The sequence below is a fragment of the Sus scrofa genome, chromosome 1 (genome assembly GCF_054392235.1).
Source record: "Sus scrofa isolate SSC_HxYL_T2T_F1_AM1 chromosome 1, Sscrofa_HxYL_maternal_Yorkshire_Landrace_v2.0, whole genome shotgun sequence".
Classification (NCBI taxonomy): domain Eukaryota; kingdom Metazoa; phylum Chordata; class Mammalia; order Artiodactyla; family Suidae; genus Sus; species Sus scrofa.
In genome coordinates, this window is record NC_139383.1 from 277319687 (window position 1) to 277344203 (window position 24517).

Genomic DNA, 24517 nt, shown 5'->3' on the forward strand with positions numbered 1-24517 from the left:
TGTTATGAACAGTAATATGCTAGTATGTTAGAGAACTTAGATTAAATGGATAAATTTGTAGACAACCACTAATGAAACATAAATAGTATGAATAGACATATAAGAAATTGAATTAATAAAAAAATACACCTGGATGGCTTTTTTGATTCTACCAGATGTTTAAGAATACCAGTTCTTTTTTTTTTTTTTTTTTTTTTTTTTCCCCCTGTTTATGGCCACATCTGAGGCTTATGAAAGATCCAGGCTAAGGGTTGAAGTGGAGCTTCAGCCTGCGGCAATGCCAGATCCTTAACCCCACTGAGCGAGGCTTGGGATCAAACCTGTATCCTCATGGAGACTATGTTGGGTTCCCACAATGGGAACTCCCAAGAATTCTAGTTCTTAACGCCTTTCCCAAGAAAAAATAGAAAAGGAGAGAATATTTCACAGCTCATTCAGTGAGAATGATACCCTGTTGGTGAAATTAGACAATCACAAGAAAACTATACACCAATATCTCATCTATATGGACACAAAATCCAGAACAAAACACTTGCTGACTTAAATCAGCAATATATGAACAGGATTACACACTATGATCAAGTGGGATTTATCCCAGGAGTTGAAGTTTGGTTTAGCATAGTATCAGTGGAATTAGCAAAGACCACATGATCATTTCAGTACACGTAGGAAAAGCATTTGGTGAAATCTTTAACACCTTATCATGAAGAAAACTATGAGTAGAATGGAACTCCCTGAACTAGGTAAATAGCAATTATAAAAAACCCATGGCTAACATCATTCTTGGTGGTGGAAGGTAGATTCTTTCCACTTAAATTTTGGCTCAGTACATGATGTCTGCACTTAGCACTTCCTTTCAGCATTGTGCTTGAGGTTCTATGCAGAGCAATTAGATATGCAAACATATAAAAGGCATCCAGGAGTTCCCTGGTGGCCTAGGGGGTTAAAGTTCTGGAATTGACACTTCTGTGGTTCCAGTCACTTCTGTGATGCAGATTAGGTCCCTGGCCCAGAAACTTCTGTGGACAAAGGCAAAAAAAAAAAAAAAAAAAGCATCCATATTGCAAAGAAGGAAATAAAAATCATCTCTGTTTGTAGTTGATATGATTTTGTATGTAGAAAATTCTAAGAAGTCCACTGAAATTATTAAACCTGTTCAGCAAGATTGTAAGATACAAGATTGACATTCACATATCAATTTTATTTCTGTATACTTGTGAGGAACAATCTTAAATGACAATAACAACACTGTTGAATTTATGATAGTATTTAAAAGAAATAGTATTAAGTTTAAAAAGTGCAAATATTATACTGTGAAATCTGCAAAGCTGATGAATTCTTGAAAGAAATTACAGAAGATCTAAATAATTGGAGAGTTCCTGTTGTTGCTTATCAGTTTAAGAACCCAACGTAATGTCCATGAGGATGCAGGTTTGATCCCTGTCCTCACTCAGTGGGTTAAGGATCCAGCATTGGGGCAAATTACAGCATAGGTCGCAGATGCTTCTTTGATCCCATGTGGCTGTGGCGTAGGCTGGCAGCTACATCTCTGATTCGACCCCTAGCCTAGGAACTTCCAAGTGCTACCAGTGTGGCCTTTAAAAACAAGGGGGAGGGGGAATCCATCCAGTGTTCACACATTAGAAGAAGACTTGTTAAGGTGATATTATTCTTCAAATTGGTCCACACATTCAATGCAATCCTTATCGGAATCCCAGATAACATTTTATAAAGGTTAACATGCCAGTTTTAAAATTTATGGGGCATAGTAAGGCACCCTGAATAGCCAAAATAATATTGAAAAGGAACAAAGTTTGGAGGATTCAACACTTTGCAATTTCGAACTTAGGATATGGTAGTGGTAATCAAGACTGTGTAGTGATATAAAGATAGGACATAGATCCCTGGAATATGTTCGAGAGTTCATTTCTGTGGTCAGCCAGTTGATGCAAGGGTACCAATGCCGTCCAACTGAAGACGATTTTTTTCCCCAGCAGGCTGTGCTGTGGAACAACTCGATAGCCACATTCAAAAGGATGAAGTTGTATCCTTACCTCATACCATATATAAAAATTAGCTCAAAATAGATCAAATACTTCAATGTAAGAGGTAAAAGTTTAAAACTCTTGGAAGAAATAGGGATAAATTTTCATTACTTCAGATTTGGCAGTGGATTCTTAGACATCAGACCAGAAGTGCAAGCAACAAAGGAGAAAAACAGATTAAATTGGACTATATTAACATTAAAATCTTCTACTTCAAAAGATAATATCAAAAAAGTGAAAACTCAGCCAACAGAATGAGATAAAAAATTTGCAAACGGTAAATTCCTTGTGTCTAGGATATATAAAGAAGTAAGCAATCTGAATGTTTGTCAACTGATAAATGGGGTCTGCAATGAAATACTATTTGGGCATAAAAAGGAATGAAGTACTGATATATGCTACAACATAGATAAACCCTGAAGAACATTATCTTAAATGATAAATGAGTCATAAAAGTCCACAAATTATAGGGTTGAAGCAAAATGAGCGATCTAGGATGGTTCTTCAGTGGCTGGAGATACTAGAGGAAGAGAGAGTTGATCCCTTAGGGGGTAGCGTTTTTCTTTTTGAGGTAATGGAAATATTTTAAGGAGTTCCCGTTGTGGCTCAGTGGTAACGAACCCTGCTAGTATCCACGAGGACACGGGTTTGATCCCTGGCCTTCCTCAGTGGGTTATGGATCTGACATTGCTGTGAGCTGTGCTGTAGGTCACAGACATGGCTCAGATCCCATGTTGCTGTGGCGTAGGCTGGCAGCTGTGGCTCTGATTCGACCTGTAGCCTGGGAACTTGCATATGTCACAGGTATAGTCCTAAAAAGCAATATATATATATATATATATATATATAGATTGACTTTGGTGATGGTTGCAAATTCTTTTATTATACTCAAACTATAGAATGTACACTTTAAGTCGGTGAATTGTATGTGTAAATGTCCCAATGCAAATGCTTCTCGTTAAGCTGGATGAAATGTAATAAATAGCCATTTAATTACATAGCTTTATTCAGAAGATAGTGAAAAAATCCCCAAGGAACAGAAGCAAACTGAAAGGCAGAACTATACACGTGAGCTGGCATTGGGCAAGAAGAGCAGGCTGTTTTAGTTCTGAAAGGAAGAGATAATGTTCACTTGCAAACTAGAGGATGAATGAACTGATTCAGGATATATTTTCAAGGTAGAACTGATTAGTATTAGGGTGGGAAAATTGATGTGGGATTTGAGGCAAAGAGAGTAAATGATGATTCTAGATTTAATGCCTGATCTGTTAAGTCATGCTTTTACTGATATGAAAAAAAATAGGAAGACAGGATTGGAGCCGGGAACAGGGGAATCAAAGTCCTGTTTAGAACTTACTAAGTTTGAGATGATTTGTTTATTTATTTATGTCCTTTTAGGGCTGCACCCACAGCATATGGAGATACCCAAGCTAGAGGTCAGATTGGAGCTACATCTGCTGGACTACACTGCAGCCACAGCAACACCAGATCTGAGCTGCATCTGTGACCTACACCACAGCTCACAGCAATGCCGGATCCTTAACCCACTGAGCAGGGTTAGGGATCGAACCTGTGTCCTCATGGGTGCTAATTGGTTTGTTACTGCTGAACCATGATGGGAATTCTCAGAAATGACTTTTAGATGTCCTTTTTTAGATTTCAGATAGATGGTTGCACGTATAAGATTGATGTTGAGGAAAGCTTGTGGCTGACATCAATAATACTTAGATAGTATTCAAATGTACAGGATTAGATGAGATTGCCCGTAGAGTGACTAGGGATACTGAGTGGGTGAGTGATAAGAGTTGTTTCTTGGGGTATTTCAACATTTTGAGGTTGAGATGGAGGAAACCACCAGAGAATACTGAGAAGAAATAACTAGTGAGATATAAGGAAAACTAGTATGTTGAAATACCTTGGAAGAGAAATGAAAGTGTTTCAAGAAACTGAGCATATGTTTCAGGTATGTTTAATTCCTCTTAGAGTTTATTTAGGTGGTGACTGAAAAATAAGATAGAGGCCTAGGTGATCCTTAGGAGTGTTTCTGTTTATTTCTTCAAAAAGAAAGAGCATTAGCAGGATTTGTGTGGGTGGTGGTAATTGGGAGGTGAGAAAGAAGTGCCAGTAAGTATAGACAATTGTTTCAAGGATTTTTGCTAAACAAGAGGAGCAGAAAAATAGAATAGTACCTGAAGGACAATAAGGATTCCAGTGAGCGATTTTGTGGTATTTATGTTGAGAAGAATTACTCAGTAAAGAGGAGTTTATTGCTACTACAAAAGAGCAAAACCTTTGCTTTGATTAGGAAGAAGGAAGGGCTTCCTTTGTATAAGTAAAGGGTTAGCCTAGGAACAGTTTCTGAAATAAGAAGGGCTATAACATGAATGAACACAGATGCAAATAGATCAGTCTTCTCTCCTTTTGGGTTTCTTCCATTTGAAAAAATTTTCTTGTTAACTTTTCAAGTACTGTTTGACCTAACCTTCCTGTTTCTAATTTGATGAACCCTGTGTGGTAAATGGAAAAAATCTTCAGGGCTGCTCTGGAGAACATTTAGCTTGCTCTCTCACCTATCTTGTTTGCCAAAAAGAGATAATTCTGTTTTGCAGACCAGGAAATAGAGCAACATGTTCTCCAAATTTAAAATGTTTCCCCTATGTATTTCTATGTGATTTCAGTGCGTCTACACAATATATTGGTTTATTCAGTATAGAACTGTTGTGTGAAAATTTAAAAATTATTGTTAGTTAAATCTCTGAGATCTACCATCAGAAGAAAGTATGGTAGGGTAACTGCAAATGTGTTGCCCAGCATGCCCACTGTTCTTTATGAAAGTTTGTTTTCTCAGCCACTAGTAGATTTTTAAATTGTGGAGGAGGTAGAGAATACATTTAAAAGATCTGTCACACTTCCATACCAATAGTTTTTTTGTTTGTTTGTTTGTTTTGCTTTTTTGCTTTTTAGGGCTGCACTTGTGGCCTATGGAGGTTCCCAGGCTAGGGGTCTAATCGGTGCTACAGCTGCTGGCCTACACCACAGCAACGCCAGATCTTTACCCAGTGAGCTAGGCCAGGGATTGAACCTGCAACCTCATGGTTCCTAGTCTGATTCGTTTCCGCTGCACCACAACGGGAACTCCCCAGAAGTTCTAATTGAGTGTTTTTGAATCTTCGGTTGACAGCTAGTAATCTGTCAAATGCTTTTAGGCACTGAGGATAAGAACCCCCATTTTTGCAAATATGACTTAGAAAACCTAAAATGTCCCAATTCAGAATACTTATGAAAGCTAGATGAACTATAACAAATACCCTTTTAATTATGTGCCTATAGTCACAAAAATGTAAAGAAAACTCCCAAGGAACAAAAGCAAAGAGGGGAACTGAAAGCCAGAACTATACACATGAACTAACGTTGGGTCTGCTCTGGGGGAGTTTATTGTTCTTTATAACTGTTGGATGTGGGCTTTAAAAAAAATTTTTTTTTTTAATTTTTTTTATATAGGGCCTCTCCCATAGCATATGGAGGTTCCCAGGCTAGAGGTCTAATCGGAGCTGTAGCCACCGGCCTACACCAGAGCCACAGCAGTGGGGGATCCGAGCTATGTCTGCGACCTACACCACAGCTCACGGTAACGCCAGATCCTTAACCCACTGAGCAAGGCCAGGGATCGAACACACAGCCTCATGGTTCCTAGTTGGATTCGTTAACCACTGAGCCACGATGGGAACTCCTTTTTTCTTTCTTTCTTTTTTTAGATTTTTATTATAGTTGATTTACAGTGTTCTGCCAGTTTCTGCTGTACAGCAAGGTGACCTAGTCATACATATATACATACATTCTTTTTCTCACATTATCCATCAGAAGTGGCTAGAGACAGTTCCCTGTGCGATACAGCAGGATCTCATTGCTTATCTACTCCGTGGAAGTGGGTTTTGATAGCTGAATTGGGTAAGAGATAAGGAATTGGATTTTAGAGAAAGAGGTATTGGAACTGAGATTTCCTTCTAAAGCACTCTCAGGGGATAGATCCTATCTGAAAGGATATACTTGGAAAAAATATAATAACCTGCCTATAGTCACAGGAAAAAAAAAAAGAAAGCTTATATGTCTTACCTTGAACACTGGTTTAGAGGGGAAGTCTTGTTGTGAATTTGTACCCATAGGCTCGCCTTCATGTATGTTTGGGGTTTGAATTTATACTACCTGCAGTTACTGGGTTAGTAATATGCGTGGGGCACCTGACAGAATCAGTTGCAAAACTACTCTGGAGGGACATACTTGCCACACAGGCTGCATAGGATTCCTGCAGATACTCTGATAAGGAATGGGGCACAGTCCAAAGTTTACAAAGACAGTTCACCATGAGCAAGAGTCAGCAAACCCCAGTAAGATCAAATGTCAACAAAACTCAGGCATTTCAGTTATTATCTGTAATCTTGAAATAGGTATGATTAAGATGATTAAAGATTTAAAGAAAATTTTGGAAACATTAGAAAAGAACAAAACTATAAAAGAATTTAATATACCAAATAAACTAAAAACAGAACTTCTACAGGTGAAAATTAGGGCTTTCACTATGAAAGATGCAGCAAATGTGTTATCTGTAAAATGAATCTGAGGAAATTACACAGAAAGTAGCACTGAAAGATGATAAAATGTGAAAGAGCAATTAAGAGACATGGGGACTAGAATGAGAAGGACTAACACATAACTAAGTATTCCTTAAGAATAGAATGAGGAAAAAAAGAAAATATAAATAAATTGGAGTTCCTGTCTTGGCACAGCAGAAATGAATCTGACTAGGAACCGTGAGGTTGTGGGTTCGATCCCTGGTCTCAATCAGTGGGTTAAGGATACAGTGTTGCCGTGGGCTGTGATGTGGGTCACAGATTTGGCTTGGATCTGGCGTTGCTGTGGCTCTGGTGTAGGCCAGCAGCTGTAGCTCCGATTAGACCCCTTAGCCAGGGAACCTCTTTATGCTGTGGGTGTGGCCCTAAAAGGACAAAAGACAAAGGAAGAGTAAAATGAGGGCAAGTTCCCTTTGTGGCTCAGTGGTTAATGAACCTGACTAGAATCCATGAAGATGCAGGTTTGATCCCTGGCCTTGCTCAGTGGGTTAAGGATCTAAGCGTTGCCGTGAGCTGTGGTGTAGGTCGAAGACGCAGCTTGGTTCTGGTGGTGTGGCTGTGGTGTAGGCCAGCACCTATAGCTCCGATTTGACTCCTAGCCTGGGAACTTTCATATGCCACGAGTGCAGCCTTAAAAAGCAAAAACAACAGCAATAACAACCAAAAAACAAAACAAACCAAAAAAAAAAAAATGAGGAAGAAGGAAATAATTGAGAAATACCTAAATATTTTCCAAAAGTGACAAAAAATATAAACTGTCAGCTTGAAAAAGCAGAATGAGTCCCAACCTGAATGTCAGTGAAGCTGCAGAATATGCCAGCCGAGGAGTAGTTCTTAAAAGGCTGAATGAGGAGTTCCTGTTGTGGTGCAAGAGGAACTTTGGTGTCATCTCTGCACTACCATGTTGCAGGTTCAATCCCCGACCAGGCACAGTGGGTTAAAGGATCTGGCATTGCCATAGCTGCAACAAAGCTGCAGTTGCAGCTCTAATCTGATCCCTGGCCTGGGAACTCCATGTGCTATGAGGTGCCCTAAAAAGAAAAAAAAAAAAAAAAAAATATATATATATATAAATGCTGAGTGAGAATCAAGGTGAATAGTTCTTGTTCTCAAGATGCTTATAGCTTAGGGTAGATGACAGCTGTTTAAAATGTTTTTGCCATCATTTCTACTAGTCTTTGTAACTAACTCAGAACTCAGTGGCTTGAAAAACAAGTTTATTCTTTTTCATGATTTTGTCTGTTGATTGGGCCGTTTTGCTAGTCTTGCTTAGGCTCATGTAGCTTCATTCACCTGATGTGTTGGCTGGGGACAGGGCTTGACTATGTCTCTCTGTCCATGGGGCCTTTCAACTCAGGCTTCTTCACAGCATGGTGGTCTTAGGGCAGATGTGAAAGCTATAAAGTCCCTTTTAAGGCTAAGGATTATAAGTTACATGGTGACTAATACACTCTAATTAGTCAGAGCAAGTCACAAGGCAAGCCCAAGGTCATGGGTTTAGAGAAATAGACCATACCTTTTGATGGAGGAGCTGTAGCGATTTTGTGGCCGTATTTAATTTTCAGTAACAATATATTTAGATCAGTGCTACACAGGTAGAGGTTAACAAAAGTATGCTCTAGAAAAGAGGAGGTGGAAACTTATCTCAGCTTGGGGGAGGAGTCAGGGAAAGCTCAGAGTGGATAATGCTTTAGTTAAGCCCTTTAAAGTGATGCTGTAAGTAATGGTGCAGTTATAAAACACCATTACATGAAGCTTTCTGAAGGAAATGTCTTGACAACTGACATCAAAATCTGAGAATTTTCCATAAATTCAGAATATGTTGCATTTTCTCTAGCTCTCTCCTCTGGTGCAGAAATCTTAAATCCTTAGCTCTCTCAGCCAAAGATACTCCTCTATCAGTATTGGTTGGGGTACATCGACGTAATAGTACTTTTGAGGCGGCAAGTTCAGTTAGATAATTTTTTACGCTTTTTAATTTTCATAAAGTTTTCTTCTTGAAAAATCCGACATTATTTTGGTTGCAAAAAGTTGCCAAGCTTTAATAAGATAGTAGTTACAGAAGTCCTTCTTTCTCACTTAGTACTGTGTAAACAAATCTCAGTTTCTGATACTGTTTTAGAGTCAGGTAATCTTGGCCTCTGAAATGCAGATCTTTTATTCAGGAAGAGTTACTGAGCCACGAACATACAGTTTAATTAAGGGGATTAGAGTGGTCCTGGGGGAGACACTTAAGTAAATATGTCATCGTGACAAAATTCATCAAGTGCTAGAATATAGATGTAAGCAGAATTATATGAGAACATGGTTGTTGCATGAAGAAGGAAAGAAAGGTTTTCATAGAGTTGGTAAAAATTCAGCCTTGAGGAGTGATTAAGAATGTCCCAAAGAAGTGGGTCTGTGACATATGGAAAGACCAAGAAGCTTGAAAGGCCCTAGAGTCAGGACCACTGCTTACAGTAGAATTGAATATGCTTGCTTTTCTTTTTCTACTAAGATGCAAATAGTCTTTTTGTCATTTTTTTCTCTAATTATAAAAATAATGTATACTTGATACAGAAAATTGAGACAGTAAGAAAAGTAGATAAAACCTAGCCCTAATCCCATTATTTAGCAAAACCATCTTAAATATTTTGGGTCCTTCAGTTGTCTTTTTAGGATGAATTCACAAGGTTCTACTCCTTTCCCTTTCCCCTTTTAAATGTTAATAATTCCTAATTTGTTTTTCTTCTTTCCTTTATACAGTAAGATAAAGAAACAGATAATAACAGGTGCAGTTTATAAATGACACGCAAAGTGATTTAGTGACTTCTCAAAGATCACAGGAAGAATATGTTAGTAGATTTGAAATTAGTCACTGTACTTTGCAGTATCCAAACTGGACTTCTGGTTCTTTTCTACCTTGCTTTCTGATGCAACTGAGATTTATATACTTGTTTTTGAAATGGTTCAGCTTTTTACCCTGAAGCTGAGCAAAATTATTTAGTTTGAACCATTTGCATTTGCATTTTCACTGCAGTATTGCACAAGTAGTGGGATTATAGATCATCAGGAATTTGTCTTTAATTTTCTGATCATCTGTGGACTTCTCTAGCACACACTTTGATTTCCTAAGCATGCTTTCCTGAAGACATAAAATCGCTGCTGGAAAAGCGTCTCAAACTGCCTGCAGTACCTTGTATACTGGCAAGTTAAGTAGCGCCTAGTTGATATTGTTGCAGTGAAGGGAAACAGGAGCTGTAAAGTTAGAAATAGAAAACTAAGACCAAGAAATGACTCTGGATATTGCCTTTGTAACATTTTGTCCTTTGGGTCTATAAATGCACTTTTGTAGCAATTTGTACTGTGAAAGTTTGATATTATTTAGGAAGGACAGATGTTATTCCAGTAATGTTTCTTTTGCACATGAGTAGTTGGTATGCTTTTTAGTTTTCTTGGACCAAGGAAAGTGGAAGAATTACTTTTTAAATTATTGTTTGCTTTACTTAACTTCAACTCTAGACTTGGACCAGAGTTTTATTAAGAAATAGTTGAAAGTTGGGTGGGGAGATACTCTTTTGGATGCTTATTAGTTGGCAGGTACTGTGATGTGAAAAGTGAGGTAAACCCTAAAAATCACATGATTCAGTGTTTGTAATATAAATAATAAATGTCCAGTGATCACATTATTAAATCATTGAACCCTCATGGCAGTCCTGTGAGATGGATGTTATTCCCATTTTAGAGATGAGACAGTCGTAGCTACCAAAGGTTAATTTGACCATAACCAACAGAGTTAATGTCAGAGCCATATCCCAAAGTCAGATCTGTCTTACTGTGGAGACAAGTAGGACTACTAAGTTCAATTGCATAGGCTACACTCTGTGCAACCCTCAGGGGCTACTATTCACATGGTCTGTGATGTGAACGGTGCCACCCTGTGGTGTGCCACAAGTCAACTCTCGTCCCAGTTTTTTTGTCCTTGTTTTACTACCACTGTACTTTGTAAGTAGAATTATGAATAAATCATTCAATGATCAGTCTCTGTCCTTGTAAACATTCATGTCTATATAGTAGCTGCTAAATTGGCTGCTTAAATACTTCTGTTTTTTTCTATCTTTTAAGGACTTTTTTTTTGTTGTTTTTTTTTTGTTTTTTGTTTGTTTGTTTCTTAGGGCCGTACCCGAGGTATATGGAGGTTCCCAGGCTAGGGATTGAATCAGAGCTGTAGCTGCCAGCCTACAGCACAGCCACAGCCAACACAGGATCTGAGCTGCATCTGTGACCTACACCACAGCTCATGGCAACACTGGATTCTTAACCCACTGAGCGAGCGAGGCCAGGGATCAGACCTGCATCCTTATGGATGCTAGCCAGATTTGTTTTCCACTGAGCCATGATGAAAACTTGAGGACTTTTTAATTTTATTTTATTTTATTGGCGTATAGTTGACTTACAGTGTTGTGTTAGTTTCAGAAGAACTACAAAGTAAATCAGTTATGCATATGCATATATCTGTTCCTTTTCAGACTATTTTCCCATATAGGTCACTACAGAGTATTGAGTAGATTTCCCTGTGCTGTACAGTAGGTCTTGGTTTTTCATCCATTCTATATATAGTAGTGTATGTGTCAATCCCAACTTCCCATTTTATCCCTCCCCCCAGCATTTCCCCTTGTTAACCATAAGTTTGGTTTTAAAGTCTTTGAGTCTGTTTGTTTTTTATGTTCTTCTGAATTATTTTTTATTAGAGTCCACATTTTGGTGATCTCATATTTGTCTTTCTCTGACTTCACTTAGTATGATAATTTCTTGTTTCATTTTTTATGGCTGAGTAGTATTCCATTGTATGTATGTATCACATCTTTTTTAATTTTATTGGAGTGCATGGATTTACAGTGTTGTATTAACTTTTAGTTTGCATTAAAGTGAAGAAGTTATACAAACACGTATAGCCATTCTTTTTTCTGATGTATATGAATTATTATGGAACATTGAGTAGACCTTCCTGTTCTACACAGTAGGTTCTTGTTATCTATTTTATATATGGTAGTGAATGTGTATTAATCCCATCTTCCTAGTTTATCCCTTCCCCCCAGAGTTTTCCCTTTGGTAACCCTGTTTGATTTTGAAGTCTCTGAGTTTGTTTTCCATATATGTGTGTGTCTGTTTGTGATATTATATAACATACATATTATAAATGTTAAGTTTATATGAATATCTCCAAACCTCCTAGGGTAATGAAAATAAAAACAAAGAGGGAGTTCCCGTGGTGGCTCAGTGGTTAACAAATCCGATTAGGAACCATGAGGTTGTGGGTTTGATCCTTGGCCTTGCTCAGTGGGAGTTAAGGATCCGGCGTTACCATGAGCTGTGGTGTAGGTCGCAGGCATGGCTTGGATCCAGCGTTGCTGTGGCTCTGGCATAGGCCGGCGGCTACAGCTCTGATTCGACCCCAGCCTGGGAACCTCCATATGCCACAGGAGCAGCCCAAGAAAAATGGCAAAAAGATAAACAAACAAATAAATAAATAAATAAAATAAAAACAAAGATAAACAAATGGGGCTTAACTAAACTTTACCTTTTGCACTGCAGAGGAAACCATAAACAAAACCAAAAGACAGCAGCCTACAGAATGGGAGAAGATCTTTGCAAACAAAACGACCCACAAGGGATTAATCTCCAAAATAGACAAACATCTCATACAGCTTTATAATAAAAAAAGCCGAACAATCCAGTCAAAAAATGTTCAGAGGAGCTAGACATTTCTCCAAAGACAGAGGCCCAAAAGCACGTGAAAAGATGCTCAGCATCACTCATTATTAGAGAAATACAAATCAAAACTACAGTGAGATGTCACCTCACACCAGACGAAATAGCCATCATCAGAAAGTCTACAAACAATAAATGTTGGAGAAAGTATGGAGAAAAAGGAACCTTCCTACACTTTTAGTGGGAATGTAAATCGGGTGCAACCACTATGGAGAATAGTATTGAGGTTCCTTTAAAAACTAAATATAGAACTAGCATATGATCTAGCAGTCGCACTCCTGGGCAGATATCCAGAGAAGACCATAATTCAAAAAGATAATGCACCCCAGTGTTCATTGCAGCACTCTTTGCAATAGCCAAGACATGGAAGGGCTGTTTTGAAGAATTCTCCTCTCCTCTTCTTAAAGGTTACATGGAGGCGGACGCAGATCTAAACATGGCCCTTGGTTATATTATCCATATGTGTCTGCTTTTTTTTTTTTCTTTTTCTTTTTTTTATGACTGCACCTGCAGCATATGGAAGTTTCCAGGTTAGGGGTTGAATCGGATCTACAGTTGCCAGCCTGCACCACAGCCACGGCAACTCAGGATCTGAGCCTGTCTGTGACCTACACCACAGCTCATGGCAACACCATATCTTTGATGCACTGAGCAAGGCCAGGGATTGAACCTGCATCCTCATGGATATTAGTTGGGTTTGTTTCTGCTGAGCCACAACAGAAACTCCTGCTTTTTTGTTTTTATATCTGTGCTAAATTAAGTTAGAAGTCTTTTTTGGAGTTCAAAATCAAATTTGTTATTTGTGTTTTGCAGCAGGCTGTTTGGTCCTGCCCAGTAGTCTCATGGTAAAGACTTTGCATAGACTCCTCCCTTTCCTGGAAAGCCCTCCTCTCTTTCGTCTCTGTACTCTTAGAAACCAAGCTTAAATTCTCTCAGCTCCTCTGGTAGATCTTAAGCCTGATATATAAGGTTTAATCACTCTCTTCTTAGGGAGTGCTACCATACCAGTAGCATACATGTTTTTTCTAGTAGTGCTACTTGTTTTAGAGAATATTTGTTTAGTGGCTCCCTTCAGCCAGACTGGGCATTATTAGATAGCAGAGGCCATTTCTTAAATTATCCTTATATTCCCAAGGCTTCTGACAGCACCAGGTACAGAGTGTATCTATAGTACATGTCTAATGAACTGAATTTATAAATCCCAAGAATAAGAGCCAAAGTAGCATTGTTTCATCCAATTTGAATATTGGCTCTTCTGTAGATCTTGGTTTAGTGATAGAAAAGGAAATCTGAATGATTTATTTTAGCTTTGTTAACTACTTAAACTTTATTTTACTTAAAACAAAAATAAATACCATCATTTACTCCTAAGGTGTATAATTCTTTGTTTTTGTTTTTTTGTGGGTTTTTTTTTTGGCTGCACCTGCAGCTTGCAGTATTTCTGGGGCAGGGATTGAACCCACACCACAGTAGGGACAATTCCCAAGTCTTAACTTTAACCTGTTAGGCCACCAGAGAACTCTAGGTGTATAGAATTCTGTGAACTTCTTTTCTTGTCTTTTTACGGCTGCACCCCCGGCATATAGAAGTTCTCAGGCTGGGGTCCAATTGGAGCTGCAGCTGCTGGCCTACACCACAGCCACAGCAACAGCAACACAGAATCTGAGCTGTGTCTGCAGCCTACACCACAGCTCACAGCAATGCCAGATCCTTAACCCACTGATCGATGCCAGGGATCAAACCTGCATCCTCATAGATGCTAGTCAGATTTGTTTCTGCTGAGTCATGATGGGAACTCCCTCTCTGAACTTTAAAGAATGTAGACTTTTATGTAACCATCACCACCACCACAATCAAGATACAGAATATTTTCATTACTCCAAAATGTCCCTTTATAGTTTCTTTTAGTCTTTTCCCTCCCCAGCCTTGGCAGTCAGTGATCTGAATCCTGTCTCTGTAGTTTTGCTTTTTCCAAAAATGCCATATAAATTGAATCATACAGTATATATAGCCTTTCATGTCTGACTTATTTAAAATAATACTTTTAGGAGTTCCCATCATGAGTTTAGAACACAACATAATGTTCATGAGGATGTAGGTTTAATCCCTGTTACCTCTCAGTGGGATAAGGATCTAGTGTTGTTATAAGTTGTGGCATATGTCACAGGTGTGGCTTAGATCGGGCGTTGCTGTGGCTGCGGCGTAGACCTGCCACTGTAGCTCCAATTCGACCCCTAGCTGAGGAACTTCCATGTGCCCTAGGTGCAGCCGTAAAAAGAAAAAAAAAATTTAATTAAAAAAAATAAAGCCTTTGAGATTTATCCATGTTATTTTAGTGTTAATAATTCATTCCTTTTTATTGCTGATGAGTAGTCCTTTGTATAGCTATATGGTAGTTTATCCATTCACTAAACAAAGTAGATAAACATTTACTTTGTATTCAGTTTTTAGCAGTTATGAATAATGCTGCTATAAACAAAAACAGCTCTTTATATAGACGTATATTTTAATTTTCTTTGGGTAAATAGGAATGAGTCATAGGTAAGTGTATGTTCAACTTTATGAAATTTACATAAAGCGAATGTACTATTTTGTATTCCCACCAGCAATGCATGAAAGGTTTTCAGTTGCTCCACTTCCTTGTCATCCTTGCTGTTGTCAGGATTGTTTTATTTTTAATTTTAGCCCTTCTTATAGATGTACAGAGGCATCCTATTGTGGTTTCATTTTTCCTACTGGTTGATGATTGCATTTCTTTCATAGGCTTATTTGCCATCTGTATATCTTCTTTGGTGTCTTGCCCTTTTTTAAAAAATTTGGGTTGCTTGTGTTTTTTTGTTTTTTTTTGTTTTTTGTCTTTTTGCCATTTCTTGGGCCGCTCCGGAGGCATATGGAGGTTCCCAGGCTAAAAGTCAAGTGGGAGCCATAGCCACCGGCCTATGCCAGAGCCACAGCAACTCGAGATCTGAGCCGCATCTGGGACCTACACCACAGCTCAAGGCAACGCCGGATCGTTAACCCACTGAGCAAGGGCAGGGATCGAACCCGCAACCTCATGGTTCCCAGTCGGATTTGTTAACCACTGAGCCATGATGGGAACTCCTGTTTTGTTTGTTTTGGCTGTATCTGAGCATACACAAGTTCTTGGGCCATAGATCAAACCCACACGAGGGCAGCAACCTGAGCCAATGCAGTGACAACCCTGGATCCTTAACCCACTGCAACACAAGGGAACACCTCATTTTATTATTGAGTTATAAAAACTCTGTGTATATTTTGGATAGAATTCCTTCATCAGATATGTGATTTGTAAATATTTTCTCCATGTCTGTGGCTTGTCTTTTCATTCTTTGAACAGCATTTTTAAGCAGCAGTTTCTAGCTTTGATAAAGTGTACTTCATCTTTTTTTAATCATATGTTTTATGCATACTTTTTGTAACTTAGATTTTTATATCCTGGGATCACAGTGATTTTGCTTCTATGTAAATACAGTTTTAGGATTTACATTCAGGTCTGTGATCTGTTTTACATTAATTTTTATGTGTGATGTAAAGAGATTTTTTTTTTTATATTTGTATGGATATCAAGGTAATTGTTCCAGCACAATTTATTACCCATCTCCATTGAAACCAATTGGCCATGTATGTGTGGGTCTGTTTTTGGATTTTATTTCTTCTCTTGATCTGTATGTCTGTTCTTTAACTAATACTAGTGTCTGGATTACTTTACCTGCAACTCTGTTTTAGAGATGATTGTGATATCTGTTAGGAATGCTGTTGGCAGCAGTGAACAAAAAACCCTACTAATGATGAGTTTTTTTTTTTTTTTTCCTGTTATGGCAAGAAATCAGAGATAAGCAGTTGCTGATTTAAGCTATTCATCTGTATGAGGGGTTAACAAACTATTAACTTGTTGTCCTAATCTGGCCTGTCACCTGTTTTGTATATCACCTGTGGAGGTTCTTAAACTGCATAAAATAAAATTAAACCAAAAAATACATAAGTAAATAAAGGAGAAAGAAAAAATGCATATCCCAAGGCTCTGTCTCTGAGACTGATGTAGTTGCCGAGGGTAGGAGGTGATGGGATAGCAGAAGGTTCAGGTATTTTAATTTTAACATGCTCCCTGGTGATATTGGTAATTGTTTTGTGTGTAATTGTGTAGTCATGGTTAAGAACCATTTAGCTAAAGTTGGTTCTTAGAGTGTGGTCCTCAGACTAGCAGCATTACCATCTCCTGAAATTTTTTGAAAACTGCAAATGATCTGACCCATCCCAGCCTTACAGAATGGGACTCTTGTAAGGGCCTAACAGTTTGTGCTTTAGACAAGTTTTCCAGGTGATTCTGATGTGTGCCAAAGTTTGAGACACTTGAAGGCATTGCTGAATGTTTCCCAGATAGACCCAGGAAATATAAATTGACTGTCTTTAAAAAAACCAAGGGGAGGAGTTCCCATCGTGGCTCAGTGGTTCTGACTAGGAACCATGAGGTTGCGGGTTCGATCCCTGGCCTTGCTCAGTGGGTTAGGGATCCAGCGTTGCCATGAGCTGTGGTGTAGGTCGCAGACGCGGCTCGGATCCCGCGTTGCTGTGGCTCTGGCGTAAGCCGGTGGCTACAGCTCTGATTTGACCCCTAGCCTGGGAACCTCCATATGCCGCGAGAGTGGCCCAAGAAATGGCAAAAAGACAAAAACAAACAAACAAACAAAACCCAAGGGGAGTTCCCACTGTGGTGCTATGGGAATGGCAGTGTCTCTGCAGTGCCAGGATGCAGGTTCTATCCCTGGCCAGGCACAATGGGTTAAAGGATCTGGCACTGCCAAAACTGTGACATAGATCTTATCCTTGGTCTGAGAGCTTCCATATGCTGCAGCCAAAAACGAAAAAAAAATAAAAAAGAAACCTTAACAGATATAAGTATTACATATTATGTCCCAGATAGTTAAGTTTCAAGTTGGATTGAAGGTGCACAAAGCTAACGTGGTAAGTGTTGACTGCTGTATTGTATCTTATTCAAGGCATAAGTTGGGTTGCTGTTTTTAAGCACCTTTTAAAAATCAACATTTGTGTGTGTGTGTATTTTTCCTAACCTTTAAGGAAGAGTTAATAGAGGGCACTTCTTATGTTTATAGACTTCATGAACAAGAGAAGAATGCAAGATAAACATGTATAAACACAAAAGACAAACATAAACATGTTTTTTTTCCCAGGGTTGATATATTTTTTTTGATGTATTTTGTAAATATATTATAATGGAGGTAGCCTATCCGAAAGAAAACCTGAGTTTACTTACCCAGTATACCAAAGAACAAAACAGCACTTCATGGTATATAAAATGTCTTCAACTTAACTGCTCTTTAATGGTAGTTTTCCTAGTTACAATTACAATGGTTTAAACATGGAGTCTAATATTTTTTCTTCTTTTTTTTTTTTTTTTTTTTTTTTTTTTTGTCTTTTTGCCTTTTCTAGGGCCGCTCCGGAGGCGTATGGAGGTTCCCAGGCTAGGGGTCCAGTTGGAGCTCCAGCTGCCGGCCTATGCCAGAGCCATAGCAACACGGGATCCGAGCCGCGTCTGCAACCTACATCACAGCTCACGGCAATGCTGGATCCCTAACCCACTGAGCAAGGCCAGGGGTCGAACCTGCAAACTCATGGTTTCTAGTTGGATTCGTTAACCACTGCGCCACGACGGGAACTCCTCTTCATATGTTTTTAGGAAGCTGTAACTATTCTGCTTATGTCTCCTTCCCCTTGGAAAACAGTTTGGGTTCAATTAGGCTATCTTTTATTTACTGCAGGTAATAGAGTATTTCTTATCCAGTTCTGAAAAAAATAAAAAGTTAATTGGAGCTTAGCTCTAGTTTGTTTTTTAGGTACTTTAAAAAGCGTTTGAAAGCAGAACTTCTGAAAAAAGAAATTTGATTGCACTTGTGGGTGTGTAGGATCAAGCATAACAGAGAGTTAGGATTACTTGACTGAATTGTAGTTCCGTTAGCAGTGACTGTAAATATAAAAGGAAGTTCACAAAAACAGATGCTGTCACTGAAGCCAAGAAACGGAATACCTGTCTGACCCTTATTTCTAAGGCAAGAATAGCTGACATGTTAGAATTTCCTTGGGAAAATGTCAGAAAAAAGGTGTTAGACTGTTGGTTTCTCAATCATAATTTCCAGCCAAAGGAACTTGAATTTTAGAGTTACAAGAGATACTTGAACTGGGGTCCTTGGTAGTCCATGGAACCTCTGTTACTGGAATTTTCCTTCCTAATGTCTGTCTTAATTTTACCAGGAAGACCTCATTCCCTTTAGCAGTCTCCTAGCACCACCCCCCCCATTTTAATTTTTTGTCAGGTTTTGATCTTTAGAAACCCTCCTAAATCAGCTCACTTTTTTTTTTTTTCCATCATGATTTCCTTTCCTAAGTTAATTCTTCTAGTATTTCTTGAGTAAGTATTTGGTGACAGTACTAGGTTTTGTCACTTGTGGTTTTCCTTAGCATTGGGCAGTCTCCACTTGATTTTGCACTTGTTTATTTCCTTGTCAGGCAACTAATAATAAACCATCATGACTCTAGAAAAATTCTTGACGTTATTGAAGTGGAGTGTTTCTTTTCATCAGGGTCATTTTATATATGCATCTCCCCAGCTTTATTCAAGTGTCTCAGAACTTTAAGAACCTGTTTATGTCAGAGAAGTCTCCCTCAGAAATTTGGGAGATAAATATGTATAAACACAAAAGACTTACAGCAAGGGTGGTCAAATGCATGTGGAGCTATTTCTATTGATAATTTTTGGAAGCGAACACATTTTCCTTAAAAATAAGAGCTCCTCCTCTTAACAGGCTTTATATCTCAGTAGACAAGTAAAATTACAAATATTTTAGTTTTTGTCAGTTTAGGATGCTGTAGAAAACTTTTAATAACATTGACAGACTATCAAATATGTTTCTGGGTATTAGTCTCAAATTCACCATACACTTTTTTGTGAAAAATTGTATGAATGAAGAAAGCAGCTGCAGCTCTTATTTATTGCAGATCTTGATTTATTCTATTTTCTATAATCTTCTAACATTCAGAAGATCATATATATATATAAAATTTCTGATGATTTTCTCTGGAATGTGGACCCATTTTAATCAGTACGGGCCTCTTTCTCGCTTTGCTGACTGCATATATTTGTGACCCTTAGATTATAGGGAATGGAAGTGAGCAGCAGCTGCAAAAAGAGCTAGCAGATGTGCTGATGGATCCTCCAATGGACGACCAGCCAGGGGACAAGGAGCTTGTGGAAAGGTCACAACTGGATGGCGAAGGAGATGGGCCTCTTTCTAATCAACTCTCAGCTTCATCCACCATTAACCCTGTGCCATTAGTAGGGCTCCAAAAACCAGAGATGAGCCTGCCAGTGAAACCCGGACAAGGAGGTTAGGATGGCTGCGTTGCTTGTGTAACTGAAGGTTACTGTTTTTCATATCCGAGTGTCCACTCTTCAGATTCTAGACTTAGGGGGATGTGAGAGGAGTAAATATATGTGCCTATGTGCCATTCCAATTTCCCTTTAAATGTATGTTATTTTTTACCAATGAAAGAGACACAGTAGTTGTATGATATTGAGGGAGTCTTAAAATGTTGAAAGAGTTTTTTTAGAAAAGGAGGAATTTGAGTATGGTATTGGAGAAATAGAGGAATGCCTGGTGAGTTGTTTGCTCTGGGCTTTGTAGAAATAGATGTGAAGTTACAGCTTTGTAGAAATAGTTGTCAAGTTGTTAAAAAAAAAAAAGGGAGCTGAAAGATGTAGCAGGAAGGAAGGAAAACGGCAGTTTTTAAAGGCTCATTGGGGAAGGGAGAGTGTTAAAACTGTAGATGTTTATTGGGGAAAGGAAAGCAAGGGAAATGAAAGAATGTGATGAAGTACCTGAAACGATGAATGAGAGAAATAACAATGCAGATCAGAAAAAAAGAGAGATAGGATCTTTCAGTGTGGTAAAATACTAAATGTATTTTTGACCTGAATGTAAATTAAACGTCAAAACAAATTAAAAGTGTCAGAAAGGTAAATCAGATCTGCATCTCAGGTCACCTTTCAGATTTGGGATTGAGGCAATAGCCAAACCTAACATTTTTAGTGTTGGTGACAGAGTTCTGGTATGAGATTTCTGGCTTGAGTGGGCACTTCTTCTGGGGCAATGGCATATTATATCGTTAGTATTTAATTTTAGAACCTAAATGTAGCTTGTATATTTTTACTTGGTATTCATGTCAACGAAATATCAGAATGAAAATAATTACCTCCTTATTATTTCTTTCAGATTCTGAAGGGTCAAGTCCTTTCACACCAGTGGCCGATGAGGACAGTGTAGTTTTCAGCAAACTAACTTACTTAGGCTGTGCCTCAGTAAATGCCCCCCGGAGTGAAGTGGAAGCCTTGAGGATGATGTCTATCTTAAGGGGCCAGTGTCAGATTTCACTAGATGTAACCCTGTCAGTGCCAAATGTATCTGAAGGAACTGTGAGGTAAGACCAGCTTTTTCACATATTTGTAACATCAGATTTCTGACCTATAGTTTTAGAAAGAAGCAATAGTCAACAAAATATGTAACTGTTTTATTCATCTGGCACTTAGTTATCATGTCTTCCAAGGATTGTGACCTTTATGAAAAATAGTCACTTGTTTAAACAGTGTTTATACTCTGCCCCACCCCAATTCTATGTTGCAATTTAGAAATTTAAGCATTTTGGAGCTTCTTGAAATATGTTGACCTGAGAGTGTGTCTAACAAATTAATTTATATTTTCCATGTTCCCCCAATAAAAATGCTAGCTCATTAATTCAGTATGAAATTTCATGCTGACTTCGGAAATTACAAAAACCTGCTGGTGAATATAAACTTTTCCAGTGTAGTCCTTAAATTTTTAAGATGAGGAAACCGAGGCCCAGAGAAGTCTCTAGAAATTGCTGTCGTTTTAACTAACTGAAACATAACGATGAATAAAGGTAGCCAATCAGAGTCTAAATTAGACTCTGAAGCTAATACAGAAATCTAAATAATAAGATGAACATGAGTAAAATAACATTTTCCTTATTATAAGAAATTTACATATTTCAAAAAAAATCAGAGAACGAAAATTTAGAAAAACAAATCTTATTTTTACTCTCCCATTGATAAATACAGTTAACGTCTTGATTTATTCCAAGACCCTCTCTGTGTATTTGTATGTTATATGTTTGTGTATGTGTGTATATACCTAGATCTATGTGCAAATACAATTATACAACTCAGAATCTTCATTTTTTTTTTTTTTTTTTGTTGTTGTTGTTGTTGTTATCATCTCTTGGGCCGCTTCCGCGGCATATGGAGGTTCCCAGGCTAGGGGTTGAATCGGAGCTGTAGCCACCGGCCTACGCCAGAGCCACAGCAATGCGGGATCCGAGCCGCGTCTGCAACCTCCACCACAGCTCACGGCAACGCCGGATCGTTAACCCACTGAGCAAGGGCAGGGACCGAACCCGCGACCTCATGGTTCCTAGTCGGATTCGTTACCACTGCGCCACGACGGGAACTCCAGAATCTTCATTTTTAACAACAATGGAATTATAGAATACATACCATCTTGTAACATGCTTTCTTCACTTTTTGTCATAAATCTCTTTCCATATTGATAAATATGATTAAAAACTTACGATGGCACATGATAGGTTATTCAGAAATATATATATACACATATATATTTTTTTATTTTGTCTTTTGTCTTTTTAGGGCTGCAACTGCGGCATATGGAGGTTCCTAGGCTAGGGGTCGAATAGGAGCTGCAGCTGCCGGCCTACACCAGAGCCATAGCAATGCCAGAACCAAGCCCCGTTCTGCAAACTACACCACAGCTCATGGCAACGCTGGATCCTTAACCTACTGAGTGAGGCCAGGGATTGAGCCTGCAACCTCATGGTTCCTAGTCAGATTTGTTTCCGCCGCACCAAGTCTGGAACTCCCAGAAATATATTTTACACATTTTAGTTTTTTAAATGAGAAAAGTACTAGTAATAGCTAATATTAAAATTTTATTTTATGAGCACATTAGCGATTTACCTAAATTTTCTTTTTCTCTTTTTTGTCTTATTGAGGCCACACGTGTAGCATATGAAAGTTCCTAGGCTAGGGGTGGAGTCAGAGCTGCAGCTGCCAGCCTACACTACAACAAAGGATCTGAGCCTTGTCTGTAACCTGCACCACAGCTCATGGCAACACTGGATCCTTAGCCCACTGAGCAAGGCCAGGGATCAAACCTGCAACCTCATGGTTCCTAGTCAGATTCGTTAACCACTGTGCCACAACGGGAACTCCTAATTTTCTTATAAATAATATTTTTGAGCTAAATTTTTATGTATTTTTAAATTTCCTCAGGATCAATTCCTAGAAATAGACTTACTAGATGAAAGATTTCCCCATTTTTATGGCTTTTGATACACTACGAAATAGCCATCTAGAGATCATGATCTATCTAGTTTCTACTTTTACCAGCAGTGTATGAGATGTCTTTCTCTACCCTCAAGCATTTTGGATTTTTTCATGGTAGTAGAGTTGTAGCTGTGTTATGTGTATAGTAGTAAGTTAATTATTATTTCAGTCATCTGCATATGTAATCTTCACCTTGAGTATATAAAGAACTGCTTCACAGAGACTAAGAATACTAATTTTAGTTGTATTTATTAATGTGAAACTTTTAATAAAATTTGTTTAGGACTCATTTCTATATGCCTCTTAGTCATTAGTCATTCCCCCAACTAAAGTTATACTTTGCTCTAATATATTTTAATTCTATAAAGATATGAGAAAACTAGTTTCTCTTGCCCCATGTTTTCAGTTTTTAAGGTCACCTTCTTAGCCATTTCCATTATTTCCCAGACTTGCCCCATTAGTGGTGTCTCATTAGTGTTGAAATTGCATAATTTCTTATCAGTTCTTTCACGGTTGTGTCCCCAGAATAGAGCCTGAGATGTTATAAGTATCACATAATATTTGTGGAATGAATACATTTTTGAGTGAAAGATAATCCCGTTTGATTTTTCTTTTATTTATTTTTTTCTTTTCTAGGACCACACCCATGGCATATGGAGGTTCCCAGGCTAGGAGTCCAATCCGACCTGTAGCCACCAGCCTACGCCAGAGCCACAGCAACGCCAGATCCAAGCCGCGTCTGCCAGCTCATGACAACCCCGGATACTTGACCCTCTGAGCAAGGCCAGGGATCGAACCTGCAACCTCATGGTTCCTAGTCAGATTTGTTAACTAGTGAGCTACGACAGGAACTCCCCCTTTGATTTTTCAATGGCTACCATCCTTTTGACTTTATTAAATTTTTTTTGGATGTTAACGTCTTGTACAATCTCTCTCCCTTGACATGCAGCAGAAGAACATATTTCACTCTGAGAAAAGCACATCATTCTTTCATTTTTTAAAATAATTAAGCAGATTAGGTCATTCTTTTAGGATATAATGAGAAACGCAGCTTTAATGACATGTTTTAGTAGTCTAATTTACCCTTACTCTTTATTTAGTTACAGACTATATAAGAAATATACTTATTTTATGCTCTCATTGCCTCCCTAAAACATGGGGTTTTGTAGTTTTTAGTACCATGGAATTGTGTCATCTATAATTTTAGGAATCTACATATGACTTATTTATCAAGATTTAAGATTAGGAGTTCCCGTCGTGGCGCAGTGGTTAACGAATCCGACTAGGAACCATGAGGTCGCGGGTTCGGTCCCTGCCCCTGCTCAGTGGGTTAACGATCCGGCGTTGCCGTGAGCTGTGGTGTAGGTTGCAGACGCGGCTCGGATCCTGCGTTGCTGTGGCTCTGGCGTAGGCCGGTGGCTACAGCTCGGATTCAACCCCTAGCCTGGGAACCTCCACATGCCGCAGGAGCGGCCCAAGAAATAGCAACAACAACAACAACAACAACAAAACGACAAAAAAAAAAAAAAAAAGATTTAAGATTAATATGATTAGCATACCCAAAATGGGTTTTTTATGAGGTTTTTGTTTTTTGTTTTTTCTTTTTTGGCCACACCCATAGTAAATGGAGGTTCCCAGGCCTG

At 38.5% G+C, this 24517-nt stretch overlaps 1 protein-coding gene across 9 annotated transcripts in view; it reads left to right on the plus strand.

Moving 5' to 3' along the window:
• The window catches only part of RABGAP1 (RAB GTPase activating protein 1), a 172758-nt gene that overhangs the window by 25251 nt on the left and 122990 nt on the right, over positions 1-24517 (plus strand). For 7 of the 9 annotated variants that reach the window (XR_014827157.1, XR_014827159.1, XR_014827158.1 and 4 more), the window contains exons 3-4: positions 19611-19845; positions 20731-20935. Coding sequence is in view for 6 of the 9 variants with exons in the window: in XM_021074563.2 (XP_020930222.1) it covers positions 19611-19845; positions 20731-20935 (440 nt within the window). In the remaining 3 variants the exon portion in view is untranslated. The remainder of the gene's footprint in view (positions 1-19610; positions 19846-20730; positions 20936-24517) is intronic. The other 2 variants (XM_021074574.2, XM_084995893.1) reach the window with 1 other exon arrangement.